We start from the raw sequence: 22476 nt of genomic DNA on the forward strand, positions 1-22476 counted from the left end.
CTCATTCTTCCAAGCACTATCTAGCTCCTCTGCTGGAAGGTATGGTCCCCTTCTCTCCCCAGATCAAATCAGCAAAGCTTCCTAGGCTCAGACCTGTCTGAGGTGACCATAACAATCGAGCAGAAATTCTACCCATGGCCTGGTATCTTCTCTAATGAACTGATATGTAGGCCTAGTTAGTCTCAGTATAACACAGAATGAACCAAGTAGTCGTTGAGTGGTAGAATGTCTATGACCATCCCTGACCTGGATAGTCAAGGTGGGTCATCAGAGGAAACAAGAGGGTTTACAACATTTAAACGTTGATAAGCTACTGCAATCCTAGAAAAGATTCTGTCCCCTTTTTTGTCCAGGTATTACAAGCATCTGAGCCCAGACTTCACTGTCAGACCAGTTTAGATATTTTATGCTCTGGAGCGAGGGCAGGACCATGTATCACTACGAACGAAGGACCTACAACCTGGCTGGCTATTCTTAGAAGTGCAAAGGCAATCCCTGCATTATACACTACAAAGCAGATTGTGCCCTATGCCGCCTGGGAATGTCAAGTAAATTTACCACTGCATGGTACCAGAATGCAAAACAAGCAGAGAGGAGTCTCTTTTACAGCCCATTAGAAGGATTTTTGTAAACACCTATAAATAAGGCAGACAATTCTGAATGAGTCACAGCTTTACTGTAAGTTTGATCAGCAGCTCTAGGTCTCTTACTGGAAGGCTGATGAGAGTCGGGAATAGCTTCCAACACAGGTCTCTGGTCCCTGCAGCACCAGCCTTTGGTTTTATACAGATGTTGTATGCCCAAGCAATTTTTGTAGATCCATAAACTAAAATGCCACACTTCATGGCAAAGAGACCGCAAAGCTGAAGTCCCAAGATATGTCCCTTTAAAAAATGTCTCTCACCTCTTTGTCAGTCATCTCACTAGGATCCATTTCCGACCCGGAGTCGGACATAGACTCCTCTGCAGAATCAGCCATCATAACTGCAACCTAAGACCTGAAACACGAAAAAATGGTTTGAAAACTGAACTGAACGAGAAAGATGGAAAATACAGCAAAGTACATCAAACTCACAAACAGCATCAGACTTATGAAGTCACCCCTGCCCTGCCCTGCAAGCTGACAATCACTGAAACACCGTGGATGTGCCCTGCTAAGTAAAAGGATCAGAGTGAATGCAAGTCTGTCTGCAGAGGAGCTAGAAATGATGGTTTTGCAAAAGATGCAGTTGTTGCTGAGGTTGATGTGGAACAAAGGAAACCAATAGTGCGTTACCAACACATTGCACACTGACATCTGTACCTCCTTCCTTTTGGTCCGTTCCCTGCATTCCTAACTATAAAGGAAACAACTTGCTGCACGCTTGCATTCCTCTCACTTGAGTGATCTATTTTGCTACATTCATCATTATGTGATATGGCCAAACCATGCATGCTACCTTACAAAGCCACCTGAATCATCCTCCTTAACCAATCTATTTACACTTTTCTTCACTATACATCTGTGGGCTGTTTAAAGATGTCATACAATGCTTGACTTCTCACTTCTTTCAAAGTACTCTATTTTCCTGCAAAAACAACTGCATTTCAGTATCCATCACACTAGATTAAATGAATATACTCTTCAAACTTTGTGCATGCTGTGGTAATTTCTCTTACGAACAGCACCTCCAGCCATCCAGAATGCACATCCAACATAACAGCATTATGGTTAACCATCTCTGCTAACTCCTTTAATTGACCTACAACGTCCATCTAATTTTTCCTCCATAGAGAACCTGTCACCTAAATGCTATATGGTTCCTCCACTCACCCGCAACCTCTCTTCGCTTTCCTTGCAATGAGCACATCTCTCCGAACCACCTAGAAACATCATCATCCATCAAAGGCCATTAAAATGTCTCCTTAAGCCTCCTCGTTACAACAGATTGTCCAAGGTAAACCATATTAATTCACTCTGAACCACAGCAGGGACCACATATCTTTTTCCCATCAACAATAACAGTAATAGCCCCAACCGACACTTATGGCCTTCACAGGGGTGTGAGAAAGTAGCCTCTGTTATGTGTCACTGAGACCCTGCTAGCCAGGACCCCAGTGCTCATAAGTTTGTGGCCTATATCTATGTGTTCCCTGTGTGATGCCTAACTGTCTCACTGAGGCTCTGCTAACCAGAACCTCAGTGGTTAGGCTCTCTATGCTTTACAAAATTGTCACTAACAGCCTAGTGACCAATTTCACCAATTCACATTGGCATACTGGTAAACACATATAATTCCCTAGTATATGGTACTGAGGTACCCAGGGTATCGGGGTTCCAGGAGATCCCTATGGGCTGCAGCATTTCTTTTGCCACCCATAGGGAGATCTGACAATTCTTACACAGGCCTGCCAGTGCAGCCTGAGTGAAATAACGTCCACGTTATTTCACAGCCATTTACCACTGCACTTAAGTAACTTATAAGTCACCTATATGTCTAACCTTCACCTGGTGATGGTTGGGTGCAAAGTTACTTAGTGTGAAGGCACCCTGGCACTAGCCAAGGTGCCCCCACATCGTTCAGGGCAAATTCCCCGGTCTTTGTGAGTGCGGGGACACCATTACACGCGTGCACTGTACATAGGTCTCTACCTATGTACAGCGTCACAATGGTAACTCCGAACATGGCCATGTAATATGTCTAGGATCATGGAATTGTCCCCCCAATGCCATCCTGGCATTGGGGGGACAATTCCATGATCCCCCGGGTCTCTAGCACAGAACCCGGGTACTGCCAAACTGCCTTTCCGGGGTTTCCACTGCAGCTTATGCTGCTGCCAACCCCTCAGACAGGTTTCTGCCCTCCTGGGGTCCAGTCAGGCCTGGCCCAGGAAGGCAGAACAAAGGACTTCCTCTGAGAGAGGGTGTTATACCCTCTCCCTTTGGAAATAGGTGTCAGGGCTGGGGAGGAGTAGCCTCCCCCAGCCTCTGGAAATGCTTTGATGGGCACAGATGGTGCACATCTCTGCATAAGCCAGTCTACACCGGTTCAGGGATCCCCCAGCCCTGCTCTGGCGCGAAACTGGACAAAGGAAAGGGGAGTGACCACTCCCCTGAACTGCACCTCCCAGGGGAAGTGCCCAGAGCTCCTCCAGTGTGTCCCAGACCTCTGCCATCTTGGATTCAGAGGTGTGCTGGCACACTGGACTGCTCTGAGTGGCCAGTGCCAGCAGGTGACGTCAGAGACTCCTTCTGATAGGGTCTTACCTCTCTTAGTAGCCAATCCTCCTTCCTAGGTAGCCAAACCTCCTTTTCTGGCTATTTAGGGTCTCTGCTTTGGGGAATTCTTCAGATACCGAATCCAAGAGCTCACCAGAGTTCCTCTGCATCTCCCTCTTCACCTTCTGCCAAAGGATCGACCGCTGACTGCTCAGGATGCCTGCAAAACCGCAACAAAGTAGCAAAGACGACTACTGCAACCTTGTATCGCTTCATCCTGCCGGCTTTCTCGACTGTTTCCTGGTGGTGCATGCTCTGGGGGTAGCCTGCCTCCTTCTTGCACCAGGAGCTCTGAAGAAATCTCCTGTGGGTCGACGGAATCTTCCCCCTGCAACCGCAGGCAACAAAAGACTGCATCACCAGTCCTCTGGGTCCCCTCTCAGCACGACGAGCGTAGTCCCTGGAACTCAGCAACTCTGTCCAAGTGACTCTCACAGTCCAGTGACTCTTCAGTCCAAGTTTGGTGGAGGTAAGTCCTTGCCTCCCCACGCTAGACTGCATTGCTGGGCACCGCGTGATTTGCAGCTGCTCCGGCTCCTGTGCACTCTTCTAGGATTTCCTTTGTGCACAGCCAAGCCTGGGTCCCCGACACTCTAACCTGCAGTGCACAACCTTCTGAGTTGTCCTCCGGCGTCGTGGGACTCCCTTTTCTGACTTCGGGTGGACTCCGGTTCACTCCTCTTCTAAGTGCCTGTTCCTGTACTTCTGCGGGTGCTGCCTGCTTCTGTGAGGGCTCCCTGACTTGCTGGGCACCCCCTCTGTCTCCTCATCCAAGTGGCGACATACTGGTCCCTTCTGGGCCACAGCAGCATCCAAGAACCCTAACCGCGACCCTTGCAGCTAGCAAGGCTTGTTTGCGGTCTTTCTGCGTGGGAACACCTCTGCAAGCTTCTTCACGACGTGGGACATCCATCCTCCAAAGGGGAAGTTCCTAGTCCTCTTCCTTCTTGCAAAACACCAAGCTTCTTCCATCCGGTGGCAGCTTCCTTGCACCCTCAGCTGGCATTTCCTGGGCTCCTGCCCACTCTCGACACTGTCGCGACTCTTGGACTTGGTCACCTTGTCTTACAGGTACTCAGGTCCGGAAATCCACTGTTGTTGCATTGCTGGTGTTGGTTTTCTTTGCAGAATCTCCCTATCACGACTTCTGTGATCTCTGGGGGTTGTAGGTGCACTTTACACCTACCTTACAGGGTCTTGGGGTGGGCTATTTTTCTAACCCTCACTGTTTTCTTACAGTCCCAGCGACCCTCTACAAGCTCACATAGGTTTGGGGTCCATTCGTGGTTCGCATTCCACTTTTTGGAGAATATGGTTTGTGTTGCCCCTATACCTATGTGCTCCTATTGCAATCTATTGTAACTTTACACTGCTTGCATTACTTCCTTTTGCTATTACTGCATATTTTTGGTATTGTGTACATATATCTTGTGTAGATTTGTCATCCTCATACTGAGGGTACTCACTGAGATACTTTTAGCATATTGTCATAAAAATAAAGTACCTTTATTTTTAGCATATCTGTGTATTGTGTTTTCTTATGATATTGTGCATATGACACCAGTGGTATAGTAGGAGCTTTACATGTCTCCTAGTTCAGCCTAAGCTGCTTTGCCATAGCTACCTTCTATCAGCCTAAGCTGCTAGAAACACCTCTTCTACACTAATAAGGGATAACTGGACCTGGTACAGAGTGTAAGTACCTCTGGTACCCACTACAAGCCAGGCCAGCGTCCTACAAGGGGTGTCCCAGTCACACTCTTACCACTATCTCCTACTCCTGCCTTTCAGTAAATTGCGGACTTCCTCCAGCACTCGTTCATTACATAACCTCCACCCTCCTTCACAGCCTCAATACTCCCACCCCCAAGTCATCTTACACTCTAGCTTCTACACACTGTAAATAATCCCCAGACAAACCTTTCTTACGCATCTTCCCACTTTAGATTAAGTCTTCAAAGGGAAGCAGCCTGTTTGTTCTTCCATTGAGCTACATGTTCAACAGCGTAGAGAAATGCTTGGCACCTGGAGCTAACCGACCCAGTGGTTCCTTCAGGCTGCAATACCTTCAGATTGTTGTTGTCAATACATGGGGCAAAATTTGCACCCCAAACATATGTTTGAAAATATTCCACTTCCAGGGAAACTCTTTCTTTCTCTCCGCTACAGTATGCGCCGGTGATGCAGAAGCCAAGACAATTAGTTTCTCCATCCTTTCTACACTTGAGGCAAAACCGTAACAACCACATCATCACTGGTATTTACATCAAGGTTTTTTCTCTCAATTTTAAACGGTGTCAAAATGGCAACATTAACATTTTGTTCTCCATTTAAAAAAATGTGTTGTAATTCAATGTCATTGTCCTAAATAAAAGTCTTCTCTTTACATTGAAGTACACTATGTGCTTCAGTTTTCTCCAATTTTACATAATATTCAATTAGGCACACAAATAATTTAAGCTGTTATTATTTCGAGGCATGCTGGTAATTTTATTGCTTTTTCCCCAATAGAAAACATTGGGTACCTTAGGTAAATCATGTCTTCTAATGGAGGAACTATCCAAGTATTCCTATCACCCATACATGTATACTCTCTCTGGACTTTACAGCATTTAAGTATCGGTTGTGACACTTATTTTAATTACAGATTCAACCACATCATAACTATTGATTAACCTAGTGCCCGGCCTTTGAATATGTACTGGTGTACTAGTACACTTCAAAGCAGACTTTCCAATTTGCCTGGGCTTTCACCTAGCTATGCATATACTGGTGACAACTTTTAATACATTATCTCATCCTTCATTTTGCTGTAAAATGCAGTAAGTCAACATAATGGAGCACCCGATACAAAGCAATAGCTAAATAAATAAAAGATGTCTTTCAAGAAACCTGCACTTGCCACAATGTGGTGGCATTACTGCATCTTGCTACTTAAGCTGGACGGTGGTGGAGCATTGTTGTACTCCTCCACTGGCTTCCCAAACAAGAGTAGATCTTGTAAAAATAAAAAAATAAAAATCCCTCTGCTGGGCCCTTCGATTGTACATCATCCACTGAAACACTCCAACAGCTGAGGCTAGACCAAAGAGCAATCTTGTGAACCGACACACAACCTCCATCCTAATGATAAAGGGCATCCAAAGCCTTGGTGTTCGCAAGCGCTTTAATTTGGAGATGCACATGTTTGCAATTCAGTTTTTAAAAGAAAGGTATTGTGCATTCTTCAAGAGCAACATTATTCCTTCAATGTTAGGAAGAGGAAACTGTCCAATTTAAAGCTCTGTTTCAGGCAACGGGGTTACACAAAATCTTAACATATCATCACCCTTTCATGTTATAACCATTGGTGAAAGTCAATCTGAGACTGCACAGGCTTGATATTAACCTTGTGAACCACCTCTTCTAACTATGTATTTAATAGCCTACCCCTAACCAATACCATGCATCTTTGCATCTTGTGCCATCGGGCATTGTAACTCATTTCATTTCCAGCTTGTTCACATGTCCTCTAAACAGGACTACCTTCGCTCTAAAATATAGTCCTGTAATATCTAAAATTCTCCTTAGCTCAGTGTCTTCCGCTATTAGGGCCTGATACCATGCCTTGGGATCAACAGTGATATGTAGGTCACAGTGATGAATCCAGGCTAAGATGGGTGGACTTTTGATTGCAACATACATTGCACATTGTGCCAGCATACACTTGCCACTTAATATCGCCCCCTTACCTAACATGCCCATCTGTCCACCATCATACCACCCATGATGTTCATCTTTTGGTTCAAACAATGCTTCAAGCCACAACTCTTTGCAGCTCTCTTTAGGAGAGATTTCATACACTGGCCCAGGCGCTAACATCAAAACACATCTAATCAAAGAATAAGCAATGATCTTGCCCAGTATCACCAAGATAACCTGCAGGGTGCAACACCTAAACGACTCACAACCAGATGTTTACAGACGGAAGAGAACACGTTCTCACAGAGTGAAAGTTAGACCAGGACAATAATCCCAAGAAGAGGAACATAAAAATAGTGTAAAAGAAAGACTGACCGGCTACCACTTAGTTCCTTTAGGAGGCACAAGATGCAGTGAACCTACATAACGGTGTCATGGCCGGAAAACCACTGAACATTTCCATACAGTAGCTATACATGTAAAGGGGTGACAATTTCAGCGATTCAAAGGTACTGGCATACGACGCTGTAACTACACTTGTCCTGTGCAACATAAATGCACCGTATATACATATATTATGTATTGTACAGAATATGATCTTTAACTGAAAAGCCAGTAAAATAAAAGTTATATATTTATATATATATATATACGGTGTCATGGCCGGGACAGGTAAGGTAAGGGCTTCAAAACCAAAACCCAAATGTGAACCTCCACACTGGGGCAATCTGATAAACACGCAGGAGCGGTTTCTTCATTGAGGTGTGGGGGTGTTGCTCTCCCACCCCTGTGGCAAGCCCACTTACTCATTAACATTGCCAGTGCAGCATTATGTTGTTCATGTTTCTAGAAGGGCAGGGCATGGCCAATCCTGCTGATTGGCAGTCAGCAGCTATTAAGCCAAGTGCGCATGTCGAGACGGGCAGGTGTCTTACTGTGCCCAACCTCACATGTGCACTATAGGCTTCTAAAACCCACACTGCTAAGGGGGCAGGGAGAAACACATCCCAGCTCCCGCAGTCTCCTTTGGGGCGCTGGGTTCACCCGCTCCTACCAATCCTTGCATTGCTCTCATTCGTTCTACTACTAAAAACAGACCAAGATCAACGCACAGATTGGTTGTTTTCAGAGCAGTTCTGTCTCCACTGGCCCGTCCCCAGAAGGCAGTCAGAACATGGCCAATCGCTTTATGGCTTTATTTTTAAGCCTTACAGTGAATGGTCAGGTCTCTGTTCCCTGCACAGTCGTCCGATTCCCTTCCCCACGCGAGGCTGAGGAAACCAAATGTGTTATTTTGTCCTCTCCAGCCAGGAATGTGTGCTTCCAAGCCCTGGTGAGTAGTTGTTTTTTAGTCCAAAACATGCATGTTCTCCTTTCTCTCTGTCCTTGCACTACAAACTAGGTGCAGCATGCACTCTGACTTTTACAGACATGAAAGTGTGGCAATAGAGACCGGCACCTCCAGGTCTATGCTACTTATGTAGCAGCAGTGTGAATTCTGAGACTGGTCTCTTGGGTACAGTACAAGTTTGAAAGCAACACAAAAGAAAAGTCAATGGGAGAAATACATTCTCCGGGTGCTGATGAGATAGTGATGCTCCTGTGGAGGATGAGAGTTGCTCCCAAAAATCAGACAGAGTTTGGCCTCAGCAATCAGGGCATGTCTGTGGTCACAAGGAGCTTTTTTTTTTTTTTTAATAGAAGTGGTCAGCGTAGGTCCAATGCACACTTAAGGACACCATGACTACTGTTGCATCCACTGATGGAGTGGCCTGTTGTAAATGCCACATAGCTGAAAGATATTGTAGGCATAGCTCTGTTGAGGTGCGCATAGCAGGTCACACCCCATCTGCATCTGCTGCTCGGTAATCTTCCCCCACAAACTTTCATCTCTGCTTTTTTGCTCCCTGCCAAAGCAATTACCACACAACATCTTATTTCAAATTCCTTGACATTTACAGTAGGTTTTAAAATGGTCAATTGTACAGTTAGCCACTTTACTTATGTACACTTTATTAAACTGTTAATATTAGTTCATTTTCCAAGTAGTGGCAGACCCCCAAGGGTTCCCGGGCCACAGGTTGGGAAACACTGCTCTAATCCACCCACGCCACTGTGTTAGAGTAATAGAACCTGCCTAGAAAGCCTGCTCTGGCTGCGGTCCGCACACAGCTCCCAGAGGCCAAGTAAGAGGCGATCTCTGCGCTACGCAAATACCCAGCACAGCAACCGGCTGACTTAAATGTATTTGATGCCTCTGTGGACATGTAACTATGGCTCGAAACGATCAAGTGCCCAGGAGCAGCAAGTGTGCCGTGGTGGGGACCGGAGGCCACGACCGACACCCGCGCCAGGTACTCACACAACCCCGTGCGGGACCTCACCTCTTCCCAAACTTCTGCACACGCTGCTCCACAGCACACCGAATGCCCCGGAAGTTCTTCGGTAGAGCGGGTCACAGGTAGCACTTCCGGCGTGAACATGCCGAGCTCGGTGCTGCCATCTTCAGGGAGGACAATCCCGCAGCTGCTCGGACGGGCAGACAGGAAACCTCGCGTTCATTCCCCTAGGAAGCATCGCGTGCTAGAGCCAGAGGGGCGACGGCGATGTCCTCTCTATGCGTAGCGATAAATACATATAACTTGGCGACGAGGCGCGCCCCGGCAAAGACTACTTTTTCCGACCCAACATGGCGACCACCTTTAGCCCCAATATTCATAGATCACTGCAAAGGAGCTACAGCCGCCTCCTTACGTGACGCGACGACCAGTCCCGTCCTGCGTTGCATCAAGAAGGTAAATATTGAAATGAATTGGCTTGGAACTAATACTGTTAACATGCTCTGATCTGTTCGCTGAGCTGGAATACTAAACGGCCCGTTTCCTTACCCAAGATGGCGACCAGGAAGGCTTTGTTCCCGCCCTTACCGTACAACGGGGAGGTAACCTCCCAAGCCATCATGGCGGCGGAGCATTCTTCATAGAGAGCGTTAGTCCGTCTTTCATGTCTAAGCGTCCAGGTCTCCATGGCAACGGTACACAACCGAGAGCGGGGCAAGAACAACCAGAGGTACCGAGAGACCCGGTACCGACCCAGAGGGTGAGTGTTACTACAGTATGTACTGACCCCAGAGTGTGAGTGTTACTACACTGTGTACCGAACTCAGAGGGTGAGTGTTACTACAGTATTTAAGGACCCCAGAGGTTGAGTGCTACTACAGTATGTACTAACCCTAAAGTGTGAGTGTTACTGCAGGATGTACTTACCCCAGAATGTGAGTGTTACTACAGTTAAACTGACCCCTGAGGGTGAGTGTTACTACAGGTAAACTGAGCCCCAGAGGATGAGTGTTACTACGGTATGTACTTAACTCCAGAGTGCAAATGTTACAATAGTATGTACTGCCCCAGAGGCTGAGTGTTACTATAGTATGTACTGACATCAGAGGGTGAGTTTTACAACAGTATGTACTTACTCAAGAGTGTAAGAGTTACTACATTATGTACTGATCCCAGAGTGTCATATAGTATGTACTAAGCCCAGAGAGTAAGCGTAACTACAGTACGTACTGAACCCAGAAGGGGTGTGTTACCTCAATATGTACTAATCCTCAGAGTGTGAGTGTTACTGCAGGGTATACTGACTCCAGTGGGTGAGTGTTACTGCAGGGTATTCTGACTCCAGTGGGTGAGTGTTACTGCAGTATCTACTGACCCTAGCGGTTTAGTGTTACTACAGTATATACGGACCCCTGAGTGTGAGTGTTAATACAGTATGTAATGACCCAGGGTGTGAGCATTACTACAGTATGCACTTACCCTGGATGTTGAGTGTTACTACAGTATATAAGGGCCCCTGAGTGTTACTGAAGTATGTACTGACCCTAGAGAGTGAGTGTTCGCACAGTGCTCACTGACTCCAGAGGATGAGTGTTACTATAGTGTGCATTGACCCTCAGAGTGTGAGTGTTACTGCAGTGTGTAATGACCCCACAGTCTGAGTGTTACTACATTATGTACTGACCCCAGACTGTGAGTTTATGTATTGACCCTGTAGTTGGTATTACTAAGTACGTACCAATCTCACAGGATAAGCATTACTACAGTATGTACTGATGTCAGTGTAACTACAGTATGTACTGACCCCAGAGTGTGAGTGTTACTGCAGTATGTACTGACCCGAGTTTTAGTGTTGCTACAGTATTTACTAACCACCGGAGGGTGGGTGTTATTACAGTATGCACTGATGTCAGTGTAACTACAGTATGTACTGACCCCAGAGTGTGTGTGTTACTACAGTATGTACTGACCAGAGTTTTAGTGTTGCTACAGTATTTACTAACCCCAGAGGGTGAGTGTTACTACAGTATTTACTAACCCCGGAGGGTGAGTGTTACTACAGTATTTACTAACCCCGGAGGGTGAGTGTTACTACAGTATGTACTGATGTCAGTGTAACTACAGTATGTACTGACCCCAGAGTGTGAGTGTTACTACAGTATGTACTGAACCCAGAGTGTGAGTGTTACTACAGTATGTACTGATCCGAGTTTTAGTGTTGCTACAGTTTTTACTAACCACAGAGTCTGTTACTACAATGTGTACTGAACTGAGAGGGTGACTGGGTCGTAAAGGGGCTGTAGGTGAAAGTAGTGTGTTGTCAGACTAAATATTTTATGGTAAGCAACACTTCTGTCAGCTCTATTGCTTGCCCTTCTAGAGAGAGAACAGCTTTGACCTCCCAAATAGTTCCTTATTAATCACAGTTTGGTGCACATAATTCTCAGTGTCAACAGTTTAAGTTATACTGCTGCTGTGCAGAAACAAATGAAGATCATCAATGAAATGGTGCACCCAAAAATGGGCAATCCACAATTCCATATAATTTCAAATTGTTCTTTATAGTATTTCAAAATTGATCCATAAAAGTGTCCAAAACAACAGCCAACACGTTTCGTTCAAGAACTTTGAACTTCCTGGGGACTGTAAAAAAATACATAAAGGGCATATCAACCAACATAGACAAACTAAATATAACCTACATTCAATTAAAATAAAACACATAATTAAAAATCCTTCCATAAGGACTTTTTAATCCATTAATATACAAAGACCCATGATGACAAGTGTATGCAAGACACCCCTAACCAAAAAGGTTCTGCCTAGCTACATCACCCACCGTCCTAATCCAAACACATGGCCTTGGGCTAAACATGTACACCAGCAAGTCCTTAGTTGTGAACACATGTAACAAAAAGGAGTAGAAGGGAGTCTATATTTAATGAGCAAGCAAGGCTCCAAACTCATTGAGATTACTAATTCGTTCAAGATATCTCATTTATAAAAAAATCCAACATACCTTATAGTTATAAGTATTCCCAAAATCAAATTCCAAAATGATTCCTCTGTTCAATATGTGCATTTGAATACTGCAACACGGTTGCAATGGGGTGACAGTGTTCCCCACAGCTGACACCTTGGAGTATCGAACTTGAATTTTGAGTACTCGTACATTATCTTTGTAGGTCATTATACAATGACATTGTTACTCTCCAAATTTGATTAAATTTTGAACAAAAAAGAACCCCATAGCTCAATCCAGGGGCAATCACAACATATATCACAGCAGAGGCAGTAACACAGTAAAGCATACTTCGGTATCTTAACTGTTCCCCTCATAATCACCACACACCCGTCGCTGCAACCTCCACACACCATTTTTCATACCAGACATATACCACAAAGAAAAAGAGTTACAGACGTGGTAAGTATATCATCACCCTCATTCCTTATATAATATCTAAGAAGCGCAGGGCCTGACTGAGCTCCAGCCGCGTCTGCGCTGCCGTGGTCCGTGCATCCCAGTGGGTACAATCATGACCCCACTATTGACGATCTCATCAATCCTTCAATAAAACAAAAATCAATCCATATTCTCAAAACATGTATCCAGTGTGTGTATCCCAAGTACTGTCATTCCATCCCATGCACGTACTCCCCCCATACGAGGATTCTTCTATACTATGTGTACCAGATGTCATGTGTACCAGGAATAAAATGCCCCTGATCCTAATCTTCCAAATATTATCACAATTAGAATGCGTCCCATAACCAGCATACGCATACTCTCCATATACATGTGTACATATCCTTCAGGTATCCTGTTACCTCGCACAACCTTCCACCCCGTTAGCCTTCAAAATGTGTCCCTGACTCCCCTGAATCCGTGTGTGCGCGTCTCCTCTCACATAGCCAGTGTGTAACAAACATGTCGTATGGGTTTCTGGCACTTTTAAATCCAACCAGTGATCACTACCCATGGACCCCACCTGTGTGGTAATGCCCATGAAAGGTCCTCAACATGAATTAAATGGTGGCCCCGCTAAAGGGAAACAAGTTTGGTGTATAACATGGCAGACATCTTAGAAGTTGTCCCATCTACATATAACCCTTATGCCTTATGCCAGAATCGGTCAACGCATTAGATTATCCATGAAGGGGAACACATGCATACTTCATATACCCCGCATGTTTAGAAATCCCGGGACAGGAGCAATAATGATTCATAAAAACTTCACATTCCCATAAGACAAATTTCACTCTACAGGGGAGTAGATAGAACACCCACAGTCTGCATTTCCAATTCATCCTACACAATCAACAAGCAAGACAGGCATTGTAAAGAGCCCATACATCAGAATCCCAGATACAAATGTCATATAACAATTAGTGTGTGAATGATGTAAAAAAAATACTGCTTTATCACATGGGGATCATATTCTCCAGGAAATTCATTCTTGATATTCACTATCACCAATCCCGCCACATGATCGTGTTAATCTGTTGAGAGTGCTGTGCACCAAATACTGCTAAACATTTTTCACAGTTATAGGATCCTTGCACTCTGATTTATAAACATACCACACTTCTCCTTAAGGGGCACGCAAACAAAAACAAACCTGTCATCCTTTCCCAAATCTATCAGACATAAAGGCCCCGTATCTAACAAAGAAACAATTAAAAAACAGTCAATCCCATCATCCATTCCAAGTTTTAATGGGCAAACAAGCCCCCTGTTTTCCTGATATCCTCAAATTGTCAGTTATCCTCTATAGGGGCTCATACAAATTACACCCATGCCTTAAACACAGACAGATACAGTGAATCCAATAACCCTATAAAAAACCCCACAAGGGAGACATCCTGCAGTAACCCCAATTAATCTCTGGACACATATTACCATTATTACATGTATAAAAACCTAGGGTTTCATGGGTAACCAGTTGTTATTCGGTCTAGTCATCGTCACATAACTTCGACATAAAGGCTCTTTCAAGGTGTGCCCCCTCCTGTGAACTACTCCTGGGTTCCTTTCTAGTTAACCTTGTAGTTCAGGAACCTTTAACAAGAGATGCCAATGATGCAGACTTATTAGTGGTCATACCAGACTAAGGGCAGCTCTGACAAGCGTACCCATCATACTGGAGTAAGGGCAGCTCTGAAAAGCATACTTATCCTATCAGAGTAAGGGCAACTCTGACAAGCGTACTCATCCTAACAGAGTAAGGACAGCTCTGACAAGCGTACTCATCCTACTAGAGTAAGGGCAGATCTGGCAAGTGTACTCATCCTACCAGAACAAGGGCAGCTCTGACAGGCGTACTCTTCCTTTTAGAGTAAGGACAGCTCTGACAAGTGTACTCATCCTACCAGAGTAAGGACAGCTCTGACAAGCGTACTCATCCTACTAGAGTTAGGGCAGATCTGGCAAGTGTACTCATCCTACCAGAGTAAGGGGAGGTCTGACAGGCGAACTCATCCTACCAGAATAAGGGCAGGTCTGACAGGCGTACTCATCCTTTCAGAGTAAGGGCAGCTCTGACAAGCGTACTCATCCTTTCAGAGTGAATGCAGCTCTGACAAGCGTACTCATCCTACCAGAGTAAGGAGAGCTCTGACAAGTGTACTTATCCTACTGGAGTAAGAACAACTCTGATGAGATTTCTGATCCTACCAGAGTAAGGGCAGCTCTGATGAGATTACTGATCCTACCAGTGTAAGAGCAGCTCTGACAAGTGTACTCATCCTACCAGAGTAAGGGCAGCTCTGACAGGCGTACTCATCCTTTCAGAGTAAGGAGAGCTCTGACAAGTGTACTCATCCTACCAGAGTAAGGGGAGCTCTGAGAAGTGTACTCATCCTACCAGAGTAGGGGCAGCTCTGATAAGCGTACTCATCCTACCAGAATAAGGGCAGCTCTGACAGGCGTACTCATCCTTTCAGAGTAAGGAGAGCTCTGACAAGTGTACTTATCCTACTGGAGTAAGAACAACTCTGATGAGATTACTGATCCTACCAGAGTAAGGGAAACTCTGATGAGATTACTGATCCTACCAGAGTAAGGGCAGCTCTGATGAGATTACTGATACTACCAGTGTAAGGGCAGCTCTGACAAGTGTACTCATCCTACCAGAGTGAGGGCAGCTCTGACGAGTGTATTCATCTTACTGGAGTAAGATTAGGTCTGGCAGTGTAGTTATCCTACCGGAGTGAGGGCAGCTCCGACGAGTGTATTCATCTTACTGGAGTAAGAACAGCTCTGGCAATGTAGTTATCCTACCAGAGTCAGAGCAGCTCTGAAAAACATACTCATCCTACCGGAGTAAGGGCAGCTCTGACAAGTTTATTTATCTTACTGGAGTAAAACCAGCTCTGAGAAGCATACTCATCCTACCAGAGTAAGGGGAGCTCTGACAAGTGTACTTATCTTACTGGAGCTCTGACAAGGGTACTTTTCCTACCAGAGTAAGGGGAGCTCTCACAAGTGTACTCATCCTACCAGAGTAGGGGAAGCTCTGACAAGTGTACTTATCCTACCGGAGTAAGAACAGCCCTGATGAGATTACTGTGATCCTACCAGACTAAGGGCAGCTCTGACAAGTGTACTCATCCTACCAGAGTAAAGGGAGCTCTGACAAGGGTACTTATCCTACCTGAGTAAAGGGAGCTCTGACAAGTGTACTCATCCTACCAGAGTAAGGGGAGTTCTGACAAGTGTACTCCTCCTACCAGAGTAAGGGGAGCTCTGACAAGTGTACTCATCCTACCAGAGTAGGGGCAGATCTGATAAGCGTACTCATCCTACCAGAATAAGGGCAGCTCTGACAGGCGTACTCATCCTTTCAGAGTAAGGAGAGCTCTGACAAGTGTACTTATCCTACTGGAGTAAGAACAACTCTGATGAGATTACTGATCCTACCAGAGTAAGGGCAGCTCTGATGAGATTACTGATCCTACCAGAGTAAGGGGAGCTCTGATGAGATAACTGATCCTACCAGAGTAAGGGCAGCTCTGACAAGCGTACTTATCCTACCAGAGTAAGGGCAGATCTGACAAGCGTACTCATCCTACTAGAGTAGGGGCAGCTCTGACGAGCGTACTCATCCTACCAGAATAAGAACAGCTCTGACAGTGTACTGATCCTACTGGAGTGAGGGCAGCTCTGACGAGTGTATTCATCTTACTAGAGTAAGAACAGCTCTGGCAGTGTAGTTATCCTACCAGAGTGAGAGCAGCTCTGAAAAACATACTCATCCTACTGGAGTAAGGGCAGCTCTGACAAGTTTATTTATCTTACTGGAGTAAGAACAGCTATGACAGGTAGTTATCATACCAGAGTAAGGGCAGCTCTGAGAAGCATACTTATCCTACCAGAGTAAGGGGAGCTCTGACAAGTGTACTTATCTTACTGGAGCTCTGATAAGGGTACATTTCCTACCAGACTAAGGGCAGCTCTGACAAGTGTACTCATCCTACCAGAGTAAAGGGAGCTCTGACAAGGGTACTTATCCTACCAGAGTAAAGGGAGCTCTGACAAGTGTACTCATCCTACCAGAGTAAAGGGAGCTCTGACAAGGGTACTTATCCTACTGGAGTAAGAACAACTCTGATGAGATTACTGATCCTACCAGAGTAAGGGCAGCTCTGATGAGATTACTGATCCTACCAGAGTAAGGGGAGCTCTGATGAGATAACTGATCCTACCAGAGTAAGGGCAGCTCTGACAAGCGTACTTATCCTACCAGAGTAAGGGCAGATCTGACAAGCGTACTCATCCTACTAGAGTAGGGGCAGCTCTGACGAGCGTACTCATCCTACCAGAATAAGAACAGCTCTGACAGTGTACTGATCCTACTGGAGTGAGGGCAGCTCTGACGAGTGTATTCATCTTACTAGAGTAAGAACAGCTCTGGCAGTGTAGTTATCCTACCAGAGTGAGAGCAGCTCTGAAAAACATACTCATCCTACTGGAGTAAGGGCAGCTCTGACAAGTTTATTTATCTTACTGGAGTAAGAACAGCTATGACAGGTAGTTATCATACCAGAGTAAGGGCAGCTCTGAGAAGCATACTTATCCTACCAGAGTAAGGGGAGCTCTGACAAGTGTACTTATCTTACTGGAGCTCTGATAAGGGTACATTTCCTACCAGACTAAGGGCAGCTCTGACAAGTGTACTCATCCTACCAGAGTAAAGGGAGCTCTGACAAGGGTACTTATCCTACCAGAGTAAAGGGAGCTCTGACAAGTGTACTCATCCTACCAGAGTAAAGGGAGCTCTGACAAGGGTACTTATCCTACCAGAGTAAAGGGAGCTCTGACAAGGGTACTTATCCTACCAGAGTAAGGGGAGCTCTGACAAGTGTACTCATCCTACCAGAGTAAGGGGAGCTCTGAGAAGTGTACTCATCCTACCAGAGTAGGGGCAGATCTGATAAGCGTACTCATCCTACCAGAATAAGGGCAGCTCTGACAGGCGTACTCATCCTTTCAGAGTAAGGGCAGCTCTGACAAGTGTACTCATCCTACAGGAGTAAGGGCAGATCTGACAAGGGTACTCATCCTACCAGAGTAAAGGGAGCTCTGACAAGTGTACTTATCTTACTAGAGTAAGAACAGCTCTTACAGTGTAGTTATCCTACCAGAGTATTGGCAGCTCTGACAAGCGTACTCATCCTACCAGAGTAAGGGCAGCTCTGATGAGCGTACTCATCCTCCCAGAATAAGAACAGGTCTGACAGTGTACTCATCCTACCGGAGAAAGGTCAGCTCTGACAAGTGTACTCATCCTACCAGAGTAAGGAGAGCTCTGACAAGTGTACTTATCCTACCTAAGTAAGGGTAGCTCTGACAAGCGTACTAATCCTACCAGAGTAAGGGCAGCTCTGACAAGCGTACTAATCCTACCAGAGTAAGGGCAGCTCTGACAAGCGTACTCATCCTACCAAAGTAAGGGCAGCTCTGACAAGCGTACTAATCCTGCATCCTCAGAGCAAGGGCAGCTCTGATGAGCGTACTCATCCTACCAGAATAAGAACATCTCTTTCAGTGTACTCATCCTACCGGAGGAAGGGCAGCTCCGACGAGTGTATTTATCTTACTGGGGTAAGAACAGCTCTGGCAGTGTAGTTATCCTACCAGAGTAAAGGCAGCTCTGAGAAGCATACTCATCCTATCAGAGCAAGGGCAGCTCTGACAAGTGTACTTATCTTACTGGAGCTCTGGCAAGGTTACTTTTCCTACCAGAGTAAGGGGAGCTCTCACAAGTGTACTCATCCTACCAGAGTAGGGGAAGCTCTGACAAGTGTACTTATCCTACCGGCGTAAGAACAGCCCTGATGACATTACTGTGATCCTACCAGACTAAGGGCAGCTCTTACAAGTGTACTCATCCTATCAGAGCAAGGGGAGCTCTGACAAGTGTACTCATCCTACCAGAGTAAGGGGAGCTCTGACAAGTGTACTCATTCTACCAGAGTAAGGGGAGCTCTGAGAAGTGTACTCATTTTACCAGAGTAGGGGCAGCTCTGATGAGCGTACTCATCCTACCAGAATAAGGGCAGCTCTGACAGGCGTACTCATCCTTTCAGAGTAAGGAGAGCTCTGACAAGTGTACTTATCCTACTGGAGTAAGAACAACTGTGATGAGATTACTGATCCTACCAGAGTAAGGGCAGCTCTGATGAGATTACTGATCCTACCAGAGTAAGGGGAGCTCTGATGAGATTACTGATCCTACCAGAGTAAGGGCAGCTCTGACAAGCGTACTTATCCTACCAGAGTAAGTGCAGATCTGACAAGCGTACTCATCCTACCAAAGTAAGGGCAGCTCTGACAAGCGTACTAATCCTGCATCCTCAGAGCAAGGGCAGCTCTGAGGAGCGTACTCATCCTACCAGAATAAGAACATCTCTTTCAGTGTACTCATCCTACCGGAGGAAGGGCAGCTCCGACGAGTGTATTTATCTTACTGGGGTAAGAACAGCTCTGGCAGTGTAGTTATCCTACCAGAGTAAAGGCAGCTCTGAGAAGCATACTCATCCTATCAGAGCAAGGGCAGCTCTGACAAGTGTACTTATCTTACTGGAGCTCTGGCAAGGTTACTTTTCCTACCAGAGTAAGGGGAGCTCTCACAAGTGTACTCATCCTACCAGAGTAGGGGAAGCTCTGACAAGTGTACTTATCCTACCGGCGTAAGAACAGCCCTGATGACATTACTGTGATCCTACCAGACTAAGGGCAGCTCTTACAAGTGTACTCATCCTATCAGAGCAAGGGGAGCTCTGACAAGTGTACTCATCCTACCAGAGTAAGGGGAGCTCTGACAAGTGTACTCATTCTACCAGAGTAAGGGGAGCTCTGAGAAGTGTACTCATCTTACCAGAGTAGGGGCAGCTCTGATGAGCGTACTCATCCTACCAGAATAAGGGCAGCTCTGACAGGCGTACTCATCCTTTCAGAGTAAGGAGAGCTCTGACAAGTGTACTTATCCTACTGGAGTAAGAACAACTGTGATGAGATTACTGATCCTACCAGAGTAAGGGCAGCTCTGATGAGATTACTGATCCTACCAGAGTAAGGGGAGCTCTGATGAGATTACTGATCCTACCAGAGTAAGGGCAGCTCTGACAAGCGTACTTATCCTACCAGAGTAAGTGCAGATCTGACAAGCGTACTCATCCTACTAGAGTAGGGGCAGCTCTGACGAGCGTACTCATCCTACCAGAATAAGAACAGCTCTCACAGTGTACTGATCCTACTGGAGTGAGGGCAGCTCTGACGAGTGTATTCATCTTACTAGAGTAATAACAGCTCTGGCAGTGTAGTTATCCTACCAGAGTGAGAGCAGCTCTGAAAAACATACTCATCCTACTGGAGTAAGGGCAGCTCTGACAAGTTTATTTATCTTACTGGAGTAAGAACAGCTATGACAGGTAGTTATCAACTCTGATGAGATTACTGATCCTACCAGAGTAAGGGCAGCTCTGATGAGATTACTGATCCTTCCAGAGTAAGGGCAGCTCTGATGAGATTACTGATCCTACCAGAGTACGGGCAGCTCTGTCAAGCGTACTCATCCTACCAGAGTAAGGGCAGATCTGACAAGCGTACTCATCCTACTAGATAAGGGGCAACTCTGACGAGCGTACTCATCCTACCAGAATAAGAACAGCTCTGACAGTGTACTGATCCTACCGGAGTGAGGGCAGCTCTGACGAGTGTATTCATCTTACTGGAGTAAGAACAGCTCTGGCAATGTAGTTATCCTACCAGAGTAAGTGCAGTTCTGAAAAGCATACTCATCCGACCAGAGTAAGGGCAGCTCTGACAGTGTAGTTATCCTTTCAGAGTGAGGGCAGATCCGACAAGTTTACTCATCCTACCAGAGTAAGGGAGGCTCTGACAAGCGTACTCATCCTACCAGGGTAAGTGGAGCTCTGACAAGTGTACTCATCCTACCAGAGTATGGGAAGTTTTGACAAGTGTACATATCCTACCAGAGTAAGAACAGCTCTGACAAGTGTACTCATCCTACCAGAGTAAGGGGAGCTCTGACAAGTGTACTCATCCTACCGGAGTAAGAACAGCTCTGATGAGATTACTGTGATCCTACCAGATTAAGGGCAGCTCTGACAAATGTACTCATCCTACCTTACACCGGAGTACGGGCAGCTCTGATGAGCTTATCACCTTTCCTGCCTGAGTAAGATCCATTCTGACAGATTCATTGTTCATCCTACTGCAGAAAGAGCAGCCACAGTTACTTTCTTGACTTGTGCACTCACTAGGTTATATATGTTGCAGCTTTGTGGCCGTCCCTGTTTGTTGGGAGGACTCCTGGCTCTGCACATTCCCTGTGCCACATTCTTCTTGCATGAAATACACAGGTTTCATCCATCCAAGCTGTGTATGTGTTAATCAGAGAATATTTCCCAAGATGAAGAGTGCATTGCTCTCTTTCTGATGAATACTCTTTTTCTTTTCCTGGCACCTTCACTGGCAGAAAGGATGTAATGAACTCAGGCTACAAACGGTGACAGAGCAAGGGTGCCAGGGCCCTCTGCAAGGAATTCAAATGATTGGCAGTAAAGGACAGTCATACTTGGAGCCCACAGGGCCCTTCAGACTCCTGTGTCCTGGTACTCTATTGGTGCCCACGCCCCTTCATGCGGACAGTTTGAAGCCATTGTATGTTCTTTGGTGTCAACAGTTCTTACTGGCGTAGGAGGACTCCCTCAGTATGTATGGCTTAGAATAGTGTGCATGGTAAAATACTTGCAGATGAAAAATAATACCTACAAGAATGATTGTTACATAAGGATGGTAGTCTGTGTGTCTAAACTGAGGGTCAAATGCTGTGCTAACTATAACCCCAACTCTAATGATACTTTCTCTATTTAATGCTATTTAATGAACTATCTCTTTCTGATTTAATTCCCTCTGATGAGCCCTACTTTTGATTTACCTTTCCCTCAGATGTGTCTCTCTCTCTCCCTCTATTTCCAAGTCCCTCTTTCTTTAAATATCCTTTTCTCTGATGAGTCTCTACCCTTCACTTTCCACCTTCACTTCCTGTCTGATAAGCTCTGTTTCTGATTTGCCCTCTTTTTGTTTGATTTACACTGTCCCTCAGATACATCTCTCTCGCTCTCTCTCTGTCTTCCTCTCTCTTCCTCTCAGCCTCTCTCCTTCTCCCCCTCTCTCCTTCTCTCCCTCTCCCCATCTCTCCCTATCCCTTTCTCTCCCCTCTCCCTCTCTCCCTCCCTCCCCTCGCTCCCTCCGTCCCCTCTCCCTCTCTCTCTATTTCAAACCTTTCTTGGAAGACCCTCTTTCTCTAAATAGCCTTTTCTCTGATGTGCCTCTTCACTCCCCCTCTCTTTGTCCCGATCTACCCTCCACGTTCTGTCTGCTAAGCTCTGTTTCTGCCCTCTCTCTGCTGAGCCTCTTCCCTTCACTTCCTGTCTGCTAGGCTCTGTTTCAGGTTTACTCTCTCTCTGCTGAGCCTCTACCCTTCACTTTCTGTCTGCTAGGCTCTGTTTCTGCCCTCTCTCTGCTGATCCTTTTCTCTTCACTTTCTGTCTGCTAGGCTCTATTTCAGGTTTTCCCTCTCTCTGCTGAGCCTCCTCTCTTCACTTTCTGTCTGCTAGGCTCTGTTTCTGCCCTCTCTCTGCTGAGCCTCTTCCCTTCACTTCCTGTCT

General features: G+C 45.8%; 2 protein-coding genes across 3 annotated transcripts in view; one reads left to right on the plus strand and one right to left on the minus strand.

Moving 5' to 3' along the window:
- The window catches only part of EBNA1BP2 (EBNA1 binding protein 2), a 47275-nt gene extending 37896 nt beyond the window's left edge, over positions 1-9379 (minus strand). The window contains exons 1-2 of one of the 2 annotated variants that reach the window (XM_069227787.1): positions 9325-9379; positions 905-998 (exon numbers count right to left, since the gene is read on the minus strand). In XM_069227787.1, coding sequence (XP_069083888.1) covers positions 905-982 — 78 coding nt within the window. In that variant the 5' untranslated portion in view covers positions 983-998; positions 9325-9379. Of the gene's footprint in view, positions 1-904; positions 999-9302 lie in introns of both variants that reach the window. The other variant, XM_069227786.1, reaches the window with a different exon arrangement.
- A 27-nt stretch (positions 9380-9406) lies between these two features.
- Positions 9407-22476, plus strand: part of CFAP57 (cilia and flagella associated protein 57) — a 178020-nt gene continuing 164950 nt past the window's right edge. The window contains exons 1-2 of the mRNA XM_069227784.1: positions 9407-9735; positions 9834-10039. Coding sequence (XP_069083885.1) covers positions 9944-10039 — 96 coding nt within the window. The 5' untranslated portion in view covers positions 9407-9735; positions 9834-9943. The remainder of the gene's footprint in view (positions 9736-9833; positions 10040-22476) is intronic.

This window comes from Pleurodeles waltl, chromosome 4_1 (genome assembly GCF_031143425.1).
Source record: "Pleurodeles waltl isolate 20211129_DDA chromosome 4_1, aPleWal1.hap1.20221129, whole genome shotgun sequence".
NCBI lineage: Eukaryota > Metazoa > Chordata > Amphibia > Caudata > Salamandridae > Pleurodeles > Pleurodeles waltl.